This window comes from Emydura macquarii, unplaced genomic scaffold, assembly GCF_026122565.2.
Source record: "Emydura macquarii macquarii isolate MOO-44397 ecotype Brisbane River unplaced genomic scaffold, CSIRO-AGI_Emac_v2 contig_2636, whole genome shotgun sequence".
Lineage (NCBI taxonomy): Eukaryota > Metazoa > Chordata > Testudines > Chelidae > Emydura > Emydura macquarii.
Genome location: NW_027132773.1, coordinates 33,559,324 through 33,576,743, shown reverse-complemented (window position 1 = coordinate 33,576,743; position 17,420 = coordinate 33,559,324). Strand labels below are relative to the sequence as shown.

Here is a 17,420-nt window from a genome sequence, read left to right as displayed (position 1 = left end):
CAAAGAAAAATGGAGTTCATAAGCTGACACAGAAATCACTCAAACTGTTACATCGTTCTCTCTCATTAACCTTGCCCTGAATGCAAGAGACACATTCTGAATTAGGAAAGCTTCCAGGTCCCTATAAACAAGCCTATATATTGTTAGCCCTTAGAAGGAAAGCAAAGTGCAGGCACTGGCCTTTCAGGCAGTCTGGCTTGCTGGGAATATCAGTGTCAGGCAGGGAACCGCACAGCCTTAAAATCCCTGGTCAGGAGGTAGACACCACTCTTCCCCAAGAGACGTGATGGCTGGTAGCTGGAAACCTAAGGTGGGAGCCCTTGCTGAACCACAGAGAGGAAATACACGTGCAACTGCCTTAAAACTGTGACATATATACACAAGGACCAGAAAAATGCTACAAACGCTGGCTACTATGATGTGTCCAAACCCTTCCACATCAACTCTTCAAAACCAGACTGTTAGGATAATTACCTAATATAATTGAAGTTCTTTATAGGTATATCCATTTCAAGAACAAGGGTCTCAGCATACAGCCATTTTGACAAATGACGATATTTGGGATTATTTCTCTCTTTTATATGTAAAGAAAATGAACACGGTTTCATTGTGACACACAAGAAAAGCAAGCACACAGAAGGTTGGTGTGGCATTCTAATCACAAAAAGTGCAATTTTAAAGGTTGTAGAATCATAGGAATATAGGGCTGGAAAGGTCCTCGAGAAGTCATCGAGTCCAGCCCCCTGCACTAAGATAGCACCAAGTAAACCTAGACCATCCCTAACAAGTGTTTGTCCAAACTGTTCTCAACAAACCTCCAATTAATGGTGATTCAACAACTTCCCTTGGAAGTCTGTTTCAGAGTTTAACTACCCTTGGAATTAGGAAAATTTTTCTAATATCTAACCTAAAGCTCCCTGGTGCAGATGACGGTAGGATAAGTAGTAATGGGGTTAAAGGGATATAGCAAACAATTGATCACAATACTCTGAATAATAGTCCTTACCATATTTGAAGACTTATCAGGTCTCCTCTCAGTCTTCTTTTCTAAAGACTAAACATGCCCAGTTTTTTTAACTGGTTTTCAAAACCTTTTATCATTTTTGTTGCTCTCCCTTGGATTCTCTCCAATTTGCCTACATTGTTCCTAAAGTATGGTGCACAAAACTGGACACAGTACTCCAGCTGAGGCAATCACCATACCAAGCAGAGCAAAACAATTACCTCCTATGTTTTACATATGCACAGCCGCATCACATTGCTGACACACATTTGGTTTGTGATCCTGTCAGGAATGTTCTAGTTATTACTTAGTTCTGCCCTGAGTGCAGGGGACCAGACTAGATGACTTGTTAAGGTCCCTTCCAATTCTGTTCTTCTATGATTCTATAATCCCCAGATCTTTTTCAGCATCTAACCTGGTATTACCCATTGTGTAGCTGTGCATTTCATTTTTTCTTCCTAAGCAAAGTACTTTGCACTTGGTCTTTATTGAATTTCATCTGGCTGAATCTAGACAAGTTCTCCAATTTGTCAAAGTAGTTCTGAATTATAATCCTGTCCTCCAACGTGCCTGCAACATATAACTATAAGCTATAACTAAGATATTTTTCATAATACTAAATGTTTCCTAACTGCCACCATAACTTTGGAATCACCATGATTCTGGGTTCAATTTTTAAAAGTTTGTACTTTAGGTTGCTATATGTTATGTCTAACATAACTGCAGCACTGCAGTGTAGACCTACCTATGCCAGTGGGAGGAGTTCACCTCTCAGCATAGGTACTCCACCTTACAGAGAGACGGTAGCTAGATCAATGGAAGAGTTATTTTGTTGACGTAGCACTATCTATGCTGAGGGTTAGGTTGGCATAGTTACGTCTCTCAAGGGGTGTAGGTTTTTCCACAACCCCAAGAGATGTTACTATGCCAATATAAGTTCCCCATACAGAGCAGCGCCAAGTGAATGGCATGAAAGTGCTGTGTGGTGTTTTATTTTTTATACTCTTTACTCACACAATGGGCAGATGAAAATCTTTTCAATATGACAACTGTACAGTCATCACTGTGTCACAGTGCTCTTCCTCTCATAGTCCTTGCAGATATTTTACTACCCTGTCCATCGCAGTCCCAAAGAAAAATAACAGAAGAAAAAAATGTGTGCTGGAGGAGTACTGTGTTCATCTCCTACCCAGAGCAAGAGTAGAAGGAAAAACAGGTTTCTCTGTGGATCCCTCTTTTGGCATGGATGATAGGAACAGAGTTCAGAAACATACTTTGCCCCACCCACCTGGTCTTCTTTTCTTTGCATAGCCATAAAAAAAATCAGTACTGGCACACATTTATAAAAAGAATATTTACTAGTTAGATATATACAGTAAATGAACTACTTGTGAAAGAGGAACTGACAGCTTTGAAGCATGGGTGTACGCTGTAACAGAGGTGTTCCGGTGCTCTACAGCTGTCACAGGGACTTTCACAGCAAACTTGCTTAGTTTACAAGAAAATTCACTCAGCATATGAAAGTCATGTTTAGTTTGGTTCCTTCATGACTGCCAGTAACAAATATTCTGCAAGGCAAATTCCGCCCTCAGTTACAGTTGTGGCAATCTCATTTTCTTCATTGTGCGATGAAGTGAAAAGTCTAAAAAAAAATTTCAGTGTCAGTGCTAAACAGTTTGGTTGATATTTGTACATCAGGAAATAATTCCTGTAAATGCAGTTGCACAAAGCCATTATCTCATTATCATGTAGAAGAATAGTGTATTATATTTGAAAAAGCATTGATTTTGCTATACCTTCGAGTAATTCATAGAGACTCTATAGTGCATTAATACCTAATCACCAAAAGCATTTTGTTTCAACATGTCCTTACTATTAAGTGTAATTCAGTAACTGAAATAACATCTCCCACCTCAAGCCCATCTTTTTTTTTTTCCTTCTTTTTTTAAAGTTTCCAAGTGTGACAACTTGAGTAACAGCTTCTGGATTTGATACGGAGAGCTCTTTATGTGCATCCATGTCAAATTGCAGACCTTATTTTGAATATGGTGATGGCCTACCTTTGTTCTCTTTGCCTCTGTGATGGACTGAAATGCCAAGGGTAATGGCACAGGGATAAAAATAGAGGGCTGTTGATCTTCTATTCACAGAGACGTACCCATGGACCAAAAAAAGCACCCATGGACAAAAAGTTGGCAACTGCCTAGAACAGCAGTTCTCAACCGGTGGTACACCGCCAGTGGTACTTACCGGACAGCTGGGTGGTACGCGCGCCGCTGAAGCCACCGCCGCTGGAAGGGCCCTCCCTCCCGCCCCTGCGAAACTCTGTCGCCGAAAATGGGGCAATGGCGGAAGGGTTTCGGCGGCGGGTATTGTTTCCGCCGCAAAACCCCGCCGTCTGTCTCTCCCCGCCGCAAATCCCTCCCGCCGCCGCCGCGAAACCCCGCCGTAAGTCCCCTTCCTTTTTTTTCCCCGAGTGGTACTCGGGTCGGGTACAGTCGGGTCAAGTGGTACTTGACCTGACTGTACCCGGCCCGAGTGGTACTCGGGGAAAAAAAGGTTGAGAACTGCTGGCCTAGAAGAATCAGTCTGCCTGGATTGGTTAACTAAGAAATGTATCACCTGGTAGTGGATTTTGATCACCTGATCAGGAAGTCACCTGACAGAGTATGGAGGTTATAAAAGAGAAGGTCTCAACAGCAATTTGAGAAAGAGAGCAGGACTTCATGTTCTAGATATGAGGCCACACACAGGAGGATGGGGACGAGGATCATAGACATCTTAGAAGATTCTGGCTTACAGTCTACAGCCAAACATGTTCTACAGTGGTGAGGAAACTGAGGCAGGGAAATGCATAGTTATACTTATTTTGTCTAGATCTGTGGATCTCTTCTGTTATCTCAATAAAGAATAATGTTTAGAATCTTGTACAAAGTCTGCATGTCTGCTGGCTTCACTATCACATGCCCCTGAAAAGTGAAACCCAATCCAGAGAGCCCATACAGCTGGAATCCTGGGACAGGGTGTGCTTCCACTACAAAGGAGCTTGGGGAGGGGGCGGGGAGGAGGAACGGTGAGATCAAGCACTGGTTCCAAAGGCTAGGCAGATGGACTTTGGGGTTGCAGCTCTCAGAAGTGGGTGCTAGATAGAACACCTGTACCATGACAGTGTGCCTAGAGCCCTCAGCCAGGGGCAATGCCGAGACTCTGTTCAGACTCAGCAGCTTAAAGCTCACAAAGCCCAGTGAGGTGGGACCCAAACACAGCGGCCTAGTGAATGTCAAGCTAGGAGCTCTACCAGGGCTGTAAATGTGACACCAATAGTAAAACTGTTTTCATGCTCATTTACTTCACGGTGTGTTTCCATTAAGAAAAATTCTAGAGATGAAAGTAGTAGGAAAGAATACATATGCATATTGCACTGAGTGCTTAGTATGACACTTTCTTCCATCAACAGAAACATCAGCTTGTAGAAACTTCTCAATACACACATCCTACCAGTTTTATTTTAGATTATTCACAGGTATATAAGGAAAAAGTGATGAGCAACCTACAACATAGGGGCTGCTGACACATTTCCCCATAATTTTCCACCTACCCATTAGTAACATTAGCAATCCATTTGAGCTTTATTAGCTGACTTGATTTTTGTCCAAAGACCTATTGTCCCATAGACTTTGAAAGAATGTGAAATCAGAGACTGGACAGCAAATTGCATATTTATATTAATTTGTACCTTAGAGATTCCAAGTAAGTGTGAGGCCACTTTGTGCTAAGCACTATACAAAGTGCAATATCAGAGTCTACAATCTAAAACACAAGGGAAGGAAAGAAGGGCAAGAGGTGAAGAAATGTGCCCAAGGTCACATAACAGAGGTCAGTGGCAGGGCCAGAAATAGAACCCAGATTTTCTGGCTCTTCGTCTGGTACCGTTTGCTAAACAATGCTCTCCATTGTAGAAGTGCGGTCAAAAAGTCTACACATTTGAGTTTGGTTTGCCAATATAGAAGTTTCACATGAAATATCAGGGAAATTATAGCTCCTCACCAAACGACTGTCAAAGTCAGACTTAAATGCTGAACTGATTAAAGGCACTTAAACCAGGGAAACATCAATAGGGTATAGCAATTTTTTTTCCCCAAAAGAGAATGATTGAAGATCTGGAGGAATTGACAAGAAGAAATATTAAATGTGAAGCTTGGCTAGTCAATAACTAAGGACTATATGTGATTCTGAGGTGGGGTCGTAGGAAAAGAACCCCTGTTCTTTTGTATTTGAAGAGCATTAATATACCAAGGAAGAAGTAGTATAACTAGAAGTAATGGGAGGAGCAAAGAGATAATTTAAGCTAAATTTGAGGGGGGAAAATTTCCTAAACAGTGAAATGTATTAGACTGTACAATAGGCTCCCAAAGAAAGCGAAAGTCTCGTTGCATTACTTGTTTAAACTAAACTGAAGAAAGCTCTTGAAAATATATTGTAGTTAATAACCCTGCACTGGCAGGGAGAGGAGAAACTAATAGGCCTATTCATTTGTAAAGCCTATTTATTTGTAATGCCTATTATTTAAATCCTACATGTACATGATAGTATGAACATTGATATAAAACTCATCTAACAGTTCATTAGAGGTCTTTAAAAGTACTAAATATAACAAAGGTCAATACACTTTTCCTGACAAAAGGAATTGTTCACAGAGTGGACATATAAGCCTCAAGACTTTGCACAAATTCTCCTAATCTGAAGACTTTAAAGTTGTTAGTTTTTCAGATTAAGCTTTATTTTTAATCTCTGAACATGGGAGAAATTCCCCTCTCCTCTTCTGCAACTATTCCCTTTTGGGAAGTTTGAACAAATTCTCTTTAGCACTTGTATTTGGGTGGGATGGAGACAAGTGGATATTTAACTTTCTTTATGAGGAATCAATTCCTACTTCTGCCCACCAGTGTTTTCCTATTTTACAGAAGTACCAAATAATTTTCACAACAGATATCTTAACTTTTGGACGTGGCTATAATAATTGGAAGTTAAATACCCCTCAATTGCCTTTGCTAAATTTGAGATTATTGACCATGTGATAACTGCAAACTAATAATGAAAATGCATAATTTTATACAGCTGTACATAGGTATAATTAGACATACTGCACAGTAATGCCCTGATCATGAAGAATCAGCTTTTAAAAGGCAGTCCATCTTTACCAAATTACTGCTTCTTAACTCAGATACTTCTGGTTGGCTGCCAATCCTCCTCATTGTCGCCATAAATGTTCATTTGTATGTGACCAGCACACATTTCATTCATATTCCCAAGTCCTTGTATAGACTGTGCTGAGGCCTCCAGAACACAGACGACCAGTACAGCTCCAGTGAATATTGGCTCAGCAGCTAACTGCACACTCCACAAATCACACATATCAAGCAGTAAAAAGCAAGCACTTCAGACGCTGAATTATTTTCTTCATAAAGTGCACAATTGCAATTTTCCTTCTTTTTAATCTTTATTTACCAGTGTGTATTAAATAGACTTTTGCAGGACTGCAGCCAAATTTGAAGACAGGGCCTGCCATGATTCTCCAGCCTAACTAGCACTTTGGAAGCTGTATCAAGAAAAGTCCAGTTCATTTTATTTTTTTCACAACCAGCCAACCTCAATTTTTGCATGTAGAATGACCAGAGACTCCAGTCTCTTTAGTAAGGATTATAGGGTATACCATCTGCTTTGCAGCAGCCATCTTATCCAGTCCACATCCCATGCCAGCAGGAAATAGTCAAGCATAAATAGCAGCATATAAGCAGCTATTGGTCTCTAAGCTACACAGCGTACTGAGAACAGGGCCAGTAGGTTCTGTGGCTCTTTCATGGTCTGGAGGAAGTACATCATCTACACAGGAGCCAGTTCAAAAGCAGCTCCACCCTAACCTATGAATCAACTAACTTTTAAGGGTATGTCTACACAGCAATGTGAGTCCAGGCTCAAGCCTAACCATCCCTTGTGTCCACACATCAAGGCTAGGGCTCGGACCTATGGTCCCAGGACCCCGCAGAGCTGGAGGGTCTGAGCCCCTGTTAAGATGGGACCTAGGGTCCAAGCCCTATTGTTTTCCTGTGCATATGTGGCCCTGGCAGTCTTCCAGACATATCCCAGAATTCCCGGTGGCAGAGGAGCAGCATTGCTGGCAGCCAGCACAGCAGCCGGTAGCAGCATTATTGCCTGACTGAGTGCACTCCCTCTTCTGGCTCCAGCTCTTCCTCGATGCTGCGTGGAACTTCTCTAGAGCAGGGAGCAAAGCTGACAGGCAGGAGGCAACTCCTAGCTCCCAGGATGTTTGGGGTCATCCCTGCCCTGACTGTACTGAGCTGGAGTGCTGCCAATCCCCCTACCTACAGCCCCTTAGCCCCTGCTCCATTCTCTGTCCCTTGCTCCCAAGGCCCACCTGCCCCTCCTGGGGCTGCATGTGCAGAGGTGCCCAGGAAGCATGTTCTGTGAGGGCAGTGAATGGAAGCCAGACCCAAAACTGCCCCACTGCTTCCTGGGGATCCTGGGGTACAGCAGGGACTAGACATCATGGGGAGAGCACACTGCATCCCAAGCCTTGGAGATAGAGCCCTGCGCAAATACAAAATTTGGATCTGCATCTGATTCACAAGTATGATGAATAATACATCTTTATCTGCAGTTGTGGATATCTGTGGATACAAAACAGACGTCCGCGAACATAAAGCGGATTTGTAGATGGAAGATGCACTTCATCGCTTTGCAGCCAGGCTAAGGTAGGAGGGGTGTGTGTGTTTTTTCCTCTGAAACCTACATTTTGTGTCAAACTTCAAAACAGACAAAAATAAATTAAAAAACAAACGAAGACACCTTCACTGAACATCCGATTTTAAAAATTAAGAATTACAAAGTTCCATTTTAATAGTTTGGCAATCCTGGAGACTGATATCCTAATTATCCTCAGAACAGGTGCACATGGGCATGTTCCTGCCAGTGTGACTCAGCCTAGAGGTGGAAAACCCATTTCTCAGATTAGATGGTAGTTCAATATAAAGTCTTCTCAAACTGCAGTTATTCTATTCAGACAGCCACCAAAGGAGCTAATTATGCAGTTTATGTCCTCATGCTCCTTATGGGCACCTGAGTCCCATCAATAGCACTACCACAGTTAGGAGAGAGAGTGGGCAATAGTTTTCCTCACAGTACATCACGTTTTTAGGGGAAGAGTATCGACAAAAGGGGGAGGCACTAGGCACTTTGGGATATATTTACTTTGGCTCGGATCTGTGCACTTCAGTGTGGATGCCAGAGCCCTAGGTTCAAGCCTGAGTCAGAAATTCATAACCTAGGGTTAAAATGCAGTCTAGACGCTCAAACCCAGAGTTCTCTGACACGGGTCGGTTGACTCGAGTCCCACTGACCATAGGCTTACATTGCTGTGTAGACATACCCTTAGGCCCAGTTTAAACTACAGAGTTAAGTCGACTCCCAGCAGCTTACATCGACCTAACTATGGAAACGTCTACACTTAAATTTCGCTCCCACCGATGTAACTGCCTCGCTATGCCAACTTAACTTGACCTCCACAAGCAGCATAGAGTCACGGTCGATACAGTTAGGTTGATGTAAGTGACAGTGACTGACACTGCATCAACTGTTACTGGTTTTCAGGCGTCATCCCACAATGCTGTATTCTGATAGTATAGTCAATACAAATGTTCCTGGTGACAGCCCACACAAGGAGCAAAATGCAGATGCACAAAAGCAATATATTTACTGCAGCAGCTGTATGCTGATGTAAGTTAGGTCAACTTAATTTTGTAAAGTAGATATGGCCTAAGTCCGGAAATTCTTTCGGCTCAGGATTTGCAGGTTCAACATTATGCACCCAATTGGCGGGGGTATCACTCACTCCCTCTGCTGGGATGGGTCATGGTTTATAAAACTTTACATTTCATACTTCAATTTAGGATCATGTTTTCTGATTACAGATCCTGCCCAGGCAAGAACAGGAACAGATGAATTCCATGACAACCTCCAGAGCCCCTCCAAACTCCCCCTACTGGCAAAGCCCCTTCAGGGTGTTTCACTAGCCCTCACACACAAATTATACAACCCCCCACCTGCCAACCCCACACTATATAATCCCCCAATTCTAGAGCCCCTCCAGTCCCGCTCGTTATATCCCCACCTCTAGAGCCTCTGCAACCCCACACTATACAACCCCTGCACTTACCAGAGTCCCCTCCAATGTCCTCCCATTAAATCGTCCCACTAAATCCCCAGCCCCCTCAAGTCTTTCAATCCCCCGCTACTGGCCAGAGCCCTTCCAGTCCATCCCTCACTATGCCCTCACGCTCAGCCAAGCCCCTCCAACCCCTCACTGTATAATCCCCACCCCCTTGCTGTCTCCCCCAGCCCTTCCTCCTCCTCCTCTCCCCATCGGCCGGCTCCTGAGGCCCCATTACTCATCCCACCAGGATAGCAGCCCCCGCTCCAAGGTGACCTCCCAGGCACGCCAGCGAGGAGACAAGCTGGGGCCGCCAGCTGCCCACGGGCTGCTCCATGAGCACTCAGGGCCTGGCCATGGCTGTCCCGCTATACATGGCCCAGGCAATTCTTTTTGTTTTGTTTTGTATCTTACATACACAGCAGAAACATGGCAAACATTATTGAGCATTTAAACCTATTTCAAGGGTAAAGTTCATTAAGTGCAGCCTGGTTTGCACTGAGGCATACCATTTTTGTAGAGGATTAGTTTGTGTTTATAAATTTGGCACTGCATCTAAACAAAGAAATATTTTTATTTAAATGTTAACACTAACACAATGTTGTAAGAGTTAATGTAAAGTTAACCAATTAGATCCCCACAACCTTGCATTCCTTTGTGCATATGTAGTGTATACAGCATATAATTTGTTTGAATATGCAACGTCAGTTAACAACAAAGAAAACCATAAGTCTAACCAATGTAAATCCAGAGTAACTATTTCGAACGTACAGGCCTCAGTCAGAATTCCACTGTGGTAGGCACAGTACAGACATGTAATAAAAAAGCCATTTTCTGCCCTGAAGAGCTCACAATATAGGAGTCACTCTGGATTTGCATTTTTGCAACATACAGCACTTGACCACATAACTTAATTCCTTGACCTATGTGCACTACATTTGCTTTCTGAGGCAGGTTTTTGCCTCAACATGGAAAAAAGATCATATTACAATGTGTGGACAAAAATATATTCAGTTATTTTAAAGAGCAGTAAAAACATAATTGGTCAGAGTGCAAGGATCATTTAATGGTTAGGGCACTAGGACTTGAGATAGCCAGGTTCAACTCAGCTGTGCCACAGACTTCTTGTGTGATTTTGTCAAGTTACTTAATCATTCTCAGTAACTCAAGTCCCCCCGGAACAATCTGTAAAATGCGGATAACAGCACTTGCCTACTTCACAGGGATGTTGCCTACTTCACATTAAAGATTGTGAGGCACTTACGGTGGCAACAAGGCCATGAACACCATGAGATAAATAAAATTGTTGAAATAACCACGACACTACAAAAAGGGCAAAGTACTAGCTATGCACACTATTTAAAATTTAATAGGAAATTTGACACCATTCATATGCAGGAAGTTCTAAAAGATAACTATTATTTCTCATAGCAAATTTTTTCAAACTTATCAGACACTTTTCTTCCAATGAGTCAAACGCCAAGTTTGAAGTTAAGGTTTTTTTTACATACAAATGGATAAACAATCTTAATTTTCTTACCATGTGAAGAACTTCACTTATCCCACAGTGATATCTCCCATGATCTAGAGGACTTCCCTCAGCTGAAAAGTGAAACTTCTTTTGCAAAGTCTTGTGATCATGCAATAGCTCAAAGGATAAACTTATCTGGAAGGCAATAAGTGCCCGAACCTATAGTGGCTTAGCATGAAAGTGCTTCCTCAACCATAACCAAGTCAGCTAACAAAAAGGAAAGGAATGTTTTCATCGTGGTTTGAAAGCAACAGTGATTCTACCATGTCCAACTACAACTAAATTTGAATATGAAACAGAAAAACAGGTAAAATACTAAAACACAATTTAACCCTTTGAGGTTTTCAGAAAATAATGTAATCATATTAGCCTGTGATTTTGTACTCCAGCAATACTGGCATGTGTTCTTGTGGTTGACAGAAAGAGGCAATATTCATACAAGGGATGCTCAAATCATGTGATCTGAAAATTAGTGTACTTACAAGTAACCACTTCAGTTGCTATAACTGATTAATTTAAGACATTTTTTCAATTTTAAGGAGTATAAATTGGCTAAAGTTGGTGTGTTGTGACTGCTGATTATACTAAACATGATAATAGTAAAACTATCTTGTCCTTCCTCCATTTCCCACTTCTCCCATTTATCCATTACTTTGAAGCCAAAGAAGAATATAGGCACAGTAGCATCTGCATTGATACACTTGCAAGATTTAACGTCACAACTCTAAGGTCTTTGTGGCAAAAACTGTCTTATCACATGGGTATAGCACCTAGCATAACAGGGCCTCAACCCTCAGTTATGTGTGGTAGTGTTTAGAGGCCTCATAACTCCAGGCAATTGTACCACTTCACTCTGAAGAGGAAAGCATGCTTGAGAAATACTGGAATTATTAAGCAGTCAGCCCTGCAGACACACTCTACATTTCAATTTAAACTGCAAACACACTACTATTTCACATATTCAGTTTTTCTGAAGTCTCAAATGACATCCATTAAGTGATAAAAGTATTAAATTAAATTGTGGCTTGTACATTTTAATAAATAAATATTCTGATTTTAGTCGGCTAGTTGCTATAACATAGTCCAGCTAAAGCCCCTAACTCCAATGGCTCTCAAAGTGACTGAAAGACACCTGCAGATCCTGAGCACTTTTTTCAACTATTACAATCTATGTATAGTGTACAGAAACAGGACTATGCACACTTGGCTTTATTTCTCCTGACAAGCTCTTAAGGTTGAGGGGGAAAAAAATCCCTTGCTAGTGCCTTGTCAAATCACCATGAGCTTTTACTAAATGTGGTCCAAAGTCTATGCATGCAGCCTTTCCCATAGGTATGAAGAAACTTCCTAAGGAACCCAGGAGCAGAAGTTTGCAATGCTGTTTTACTATTAATGCTCACGAACTGTTTAATCTGTTTTTAACACTGAACCCCATAATCCTGCCCTAAATATACGGCTTTCCTACTTTGCTCTCAGCATGTCATCTGCTGCTTAAACTGTTAGTTAAGAAAGAGTTGCTGTGTAAACTAATCTGTACCGCACACACTTTTAAAATCTATTTTCCAGCAACTTTTGAGAAACTTCTAGTAAATAGCCTACAGTAGTATATTTGGTGCAGTAAACACCACAACATTTACAAAGAACTAGAACCTCCTGAGAAGAGAACAATGTTTCTGAACCCGATATGGGACCCACGAGAGAGGAAAGAGCAAGAACCTTTGGAACTTTATGTCGCTTTAGAGAAGGCGGAACTGTTCACAGCAGTTTGCACTGTTAACTAGCCTACCCCCCTTTTCCTAAGAGCTGGCTGGGCATATGAAGACCATACCTTATCTTTAGAACATGTATATTACTTCCCCTGTGCATCTCAGTGACACACATGCCAAGGGCACAAGCAGGCAAGAACAGGAACAGGTGAATTCTAGGACAACCGCCAGAGCCCCTCCAAACTCCCCCCAATTATACAACCCTCCACTTCTCAGAGCCCCTCCAAACTCCCCCTACTGGCAGAGCCCCTTCAGTGTGTCCCACTAGACTCCCAACCCACACACATTACACAACCCCCCACCTGCCAGAGCCCCTCCAACCCCACACTATATAGCCCCCCCATCTCTAGAGCCCCTCCAGAGTGCCCCTCATTATATCCCCACCCCTAGAGCCTCTGCAACCCCACATTATACAACCCCTGCACCTACCAGAGTCCCTCCAATGTCCCCCATTAAGTCCCCCCACCAAATCCCCACACCCCTTAAGCCTTTCAACCCCCCGCTATTGCCAGAGCCCTTCCAGTCCGCCCCTCACTATACCCCCACCCTCAGCCAAGCCCCCCACCCCCTTGCTGTCTCCCCCAGCCGACTTGCGAGACCCCAGCACTCACCGCCGCTCCGGCCCCGGGGAGGCTGCGGATCCCGCCAGGATAGCAGCCCCCGCTCGCGCTCTAAGGTGACTTCCCAGGCGCGCTGCCCCAGCGCCAGCGAGGAGACGAGCCGGGGCCGCCGGCTACCGGCGGGCTGCTCCATGAGCGCTCAGGGCCTGGCCGCGGCTGTTCCGCTACGCATGGCCCGGGCGGCAGGCGCGCCCCGCAGCCGGGCAGCGGGATGACGGCAGCTAGCGGCTAACGGGGCCCAGCCTCACCGCTACCCGGCTATTGCCCCGCCAGGGGGCGGGGGCGGCAGCACGTAGGCAAATTAACGCAGGGCGGGGCACGTATGCAAATCACTGACCAGGGGTTGGAGGGGCCTCAGCCCCCGACCCGCCAATCACCAGCGCGCCACCCCTCCCCCCACCCGAAGGGAAAAAGCAGCTGTGGCCAAGCGTCAGGTCGTGCCCGGCGTGCCGTACCAGTGCGCCCTGTGCACCACGGCAGCCCAGCGCCACCTAGGACTCTCACAGCTTGAGGCCACGCCTGGCTTGCCTTGACCATGCACCATTGCGGCACAACGCCTCTGAGATCTCTCATAGCATCAGACCAGGCCCAGTGTACTATGCCCTTGGGCTCTTGCAGCCCAGCCCCAGCCCTGACTCATAACATCAGGCAACACCCAGTGAACCCTGCCTGTGCACCCTCTGCACCATTGGAGCCCAGCACTGCATAGGCCTCTCATAGCTTCAGGCCATGGCTTGCTTGCTTGCTTGCTGTGCCCATGCACCCTCTGTATCATTGCAGCACAACACGGCTGAGATCTCTCATAGCATCAAACCATGCCCAGTGTACTATGCCCGAGGGTGCTCTGCCCCATTGCAGCCCAGTACTTGTTAGGGCTCTCCTACAGGCTCTCCTGTCTTGTACCCTTAAAAGCTCATGTATATTATCACCTAGTGCTGAACGGGATCCTACTGTACATGTGAAAGGAAGAGCCCCTGAAATCATTGTTGAGAGAAGTATGCAATAAACCAGCCTTACACTGTGCTGTGAGCAGGCACCTTTCCTAATCTGCAGTAAAACACAATCCACTCACTGCACAGAATGATTCCATCCCTACCTGAGTCTGGCTTTATGAACAAAGAAATAAACCATTAAGCTCTCCTCAGGCTTGTATGCTCTTAGGGCTGTCAGAGCTACCAAGAATCTTCCCTGTCCCACCACCATGCATGTGAGGTAATGAGCCAGTTGCTTACCTAAAAGAGCAGAACCCAGTGGACACTGCTGCCAGAGAGTTAACGTCTGCTGACAGGACCAGCTGTGTCATGCAAATACTGCTTGCGTGTTACCTTAAACCATGTAAAGATTAACTATAATAGCTGAGTAATGGTACCAGTTTGTCTCTGTATAAAGGTCATTCATGTTCACAGCTGAATTAGTTTATTGTTAACTGTTTCATGTCTGAATGGACTTCTCTTCTACATCAGTTTGCATTTAAAGAGGGCAGTAGCAGTGGATAAATAAAAAAGCATCCAATACTTAGGTACTGACAAGATTATGTAGACCTTACAGGCAAAGTTCATAAAACTGTGACCCATGGTCTACAGCAAAGTGGCTGCTCACATGGGGTGGGATCTATGAAAGTGCTTAGGTGCCAAAAGTCTCCATTTTGCCACCACTGTGATCCACAAAACTCCTGCTAGACCCTGTAGGTGTCTAAACTCACTTAGTGCCTAAGTTTTTCAGAATAAAAGTTCCCTTGGTGCCTATGTGTCTGCCTCTGGGCATCCAGGCACTTACCTCCCCCATAAGCCCTAAAGCAATTCACAAACCAGGAGAAGATAAGCATTTGGCTGCCTAACTTGCATGCAGGGCCTGACCCAGTAGGTCTGCTCAGGGGGACTCTAGCAAATTGGATCCCATACAGACTGCAGCTGAAGGAGGTAGGGCTGCTGATGCTGGCTTTATATCTCAGTGGTTAACCTGGGGTGTGGGAGACCTAGGTTCAGTTCCCCCCACTTCTGCCAACAGGTGAGAAAGGATTTGAATAGGTGTCTCCCACCTCTTAGAAGAGTGCTGTAATCACTGAGATTGATGGGGAGGAAACTCCCTCAGTCTCTCCTATTGAAGTTGTTACATTGTAGATCAATATTAATGAAAAGCAGGGGGACTATACCTGAGGCATCCCAACTTCCAGGTGGGTGCCCTACCCACTGGATTACATAGTCATTCATACTCTCTGGCCCTGTGATTCTTCCACTGTGGATAAATACTTAAAAAGTCATTGGGCCAGAGAGAGTAAATGAGAAAGTGGGAGTTATTCTGTAGCCTAGCAGTTAGGGCATGCAGGTGGGAGATGGGAGACCTTGGGTCCAGTCCCACTCTTTTAGTATTTAGCCACAAACAGTTTAAAAAAAGAGAGTGAGTGAGTGAGTGAGCCCACCAGCAGATTATCTCATAGCTTGATGGCTAGAGCATCCCTGTGGGAGGCCCCTTTTCAAATCCTCTCCCCCCAGTTTGGCAGAGAAGTGGGGACTGAACCTGGATATCCCACGAGTGCTATAAGGTGGATTTCTCCTCTAGCCATTTTGTGTGGCACAAGACAAGCACCCAACTTATTCCTGCAAGAAATGCCTTAGCTGTTTGACTCCAGGTGGAGGGACTCCATTTGTGGATGGCTAAGAAGAGTTAGGCACTTCCTGGCAACCTGGACTTAGACACATATCTTCAAGACGGTGCCATCTTCTTGTCAGCATCTCTCACTGAGCTTAGGTGGCTCCCTGCCTAGCATGCTGGGTTTGATGGATTGTATTCTTCAGTGCCTAGCTCTTCCTGTTCATTCTATAGGGAGCCTTGGCACCTAACGTGGCTTTGTGGATCTCAGTGTTGTTCCTTGATTGTGTAGGCCCCTGTAAGTTAGGTGCCATGATGCTCAGCATTGCAACACCTAAGTCCCTTCTTGGTTCCCAGCCATGGTGCTGGCTCTCCTTGTTTGCACCTGCTAAGACATATTTAAAGACATCTAAAATGCATATATCTTCTTAATTATCCATGTAGACAGAGGGGAGGGAAACTGGCCTCAAGATCATTTCTTTAATTAAGGAGTGAGTCACATATGTGAATATTGACAACTCCTGGTTTAAAAGGAAACATTTAAAAAGCCTGATTCAACAGAGATTATTTTCATTTGCTTTAACAGCAGAAGAATAAAAAATAGTTGCAAGCTGCTGCACAATGCAAGTCAGTGGAGTTATAATGAATATGGCCCAAACCTTTATCAAATCATTATCCCTCATTTTCTGGATTTGAGTTGTACAGCCCCCAAAGCATGGCTCCTCATCGGGTTATAAGAAAATCAGGGTAAACTGGTGTAACATAACTGTCCCAAAGAACCTGATTAAATCCTGACAAATTAGGGGGACTTCAAATTTACCTGCTATTATTTCTATTTGCTCAAGGATTGACACTTTCCATATGTGCTATTATTAGACTTTCCTTAAATTAGCATGTCTCTTTTAGGTTAATGGTACTATAAAGTAACACCATTTTCACTGGTAAACAGCTATAAGGTCTGTTTACTTATATTACATAGTACCAAACTTACAAAGAGACACATTCAAAATAAAGTGACTGCTCTTCTTCCTAAGAGAAATGACAGAGTAATTTTTGGAACATTTATCAATAACATACACTGATCTATAGCTACTCAGAACTTACAATATAGCAAAGAGATGTATAACGTAGAAGGAACCCTTTCCCCATAAGCATCTTACTTGTGTTCATTGTCCCTACTAATTCCTTTTTGCACAGAGTTGCTCTATCATCTGGTCTCTCTCACATGCTTTTCTCAGGTTGGCTCTTTCAATACAGCAGAACCAAAGTGCTGCAACTCTAAAGTGGGTATTTTGTAAGTAGTAGCTGCATCTTTCTATCTTCCAATAGTAAGTGCTTGTATATTTCTCCTCGCTGCCTACTTTCCCTTTCTTATTCCTGAGGTGACAGCATATTCTTACCGTGAGTTAACTTAGTTGCCTCCTAAAATAAGATTCTTCTGTCTGAACTGTTACGAGAGTGTTCTACAAAAGAAATGTCTAAATATGCTATAGCCAGTTAATAGCTAATTTCATTTGCCAGTAGCTGACATGCAAGAAATTGTTGGCATTCGCCATTGTTCTTGGGTTTTCTAGAACCAAAAAAAGTTGTTGCTGTGCACTGCAAATGGCTTCTAGTGTACAGCTATTTATGTCAAGCTCTTACCATCAATCACTCGCATTTAACTAGCAGGTATTGGTCCTGA

The 17,420-nt window shown here is 43.8% G+C and overlaps 1 protein-coding gene across 3 annotated transcripts in view; it reads right to left on the bottom strand.

Moving 5' to 3' along the window:
- Nucleotides 1-13,390, bottom strand: part of CERK (ceramide kinase) — a 75,418-nt gene extending 62,028 nt beyond the window's left edge. For all 3 annotated transcript variants that reach the window (XM_067564394.1, XM_067564395.1, XM_067564396.1), the window contains exon 1: nucleotides 13,139-13,390. In XM_067564394.1, coding sequence (XP_067420495.1) covers nucleotides 13,139-13,280 — 142 coding nt within the window. In that variant the 5' untranslated portion in view covers nucleotides 13,281-13,390. The remainder of the gene's footprint in view (nucleotides 1-13,138) is intronic.
- Between the last annotated feature and the right edge of the window lie 4,030 nt (nucleotides 13,391-17,420).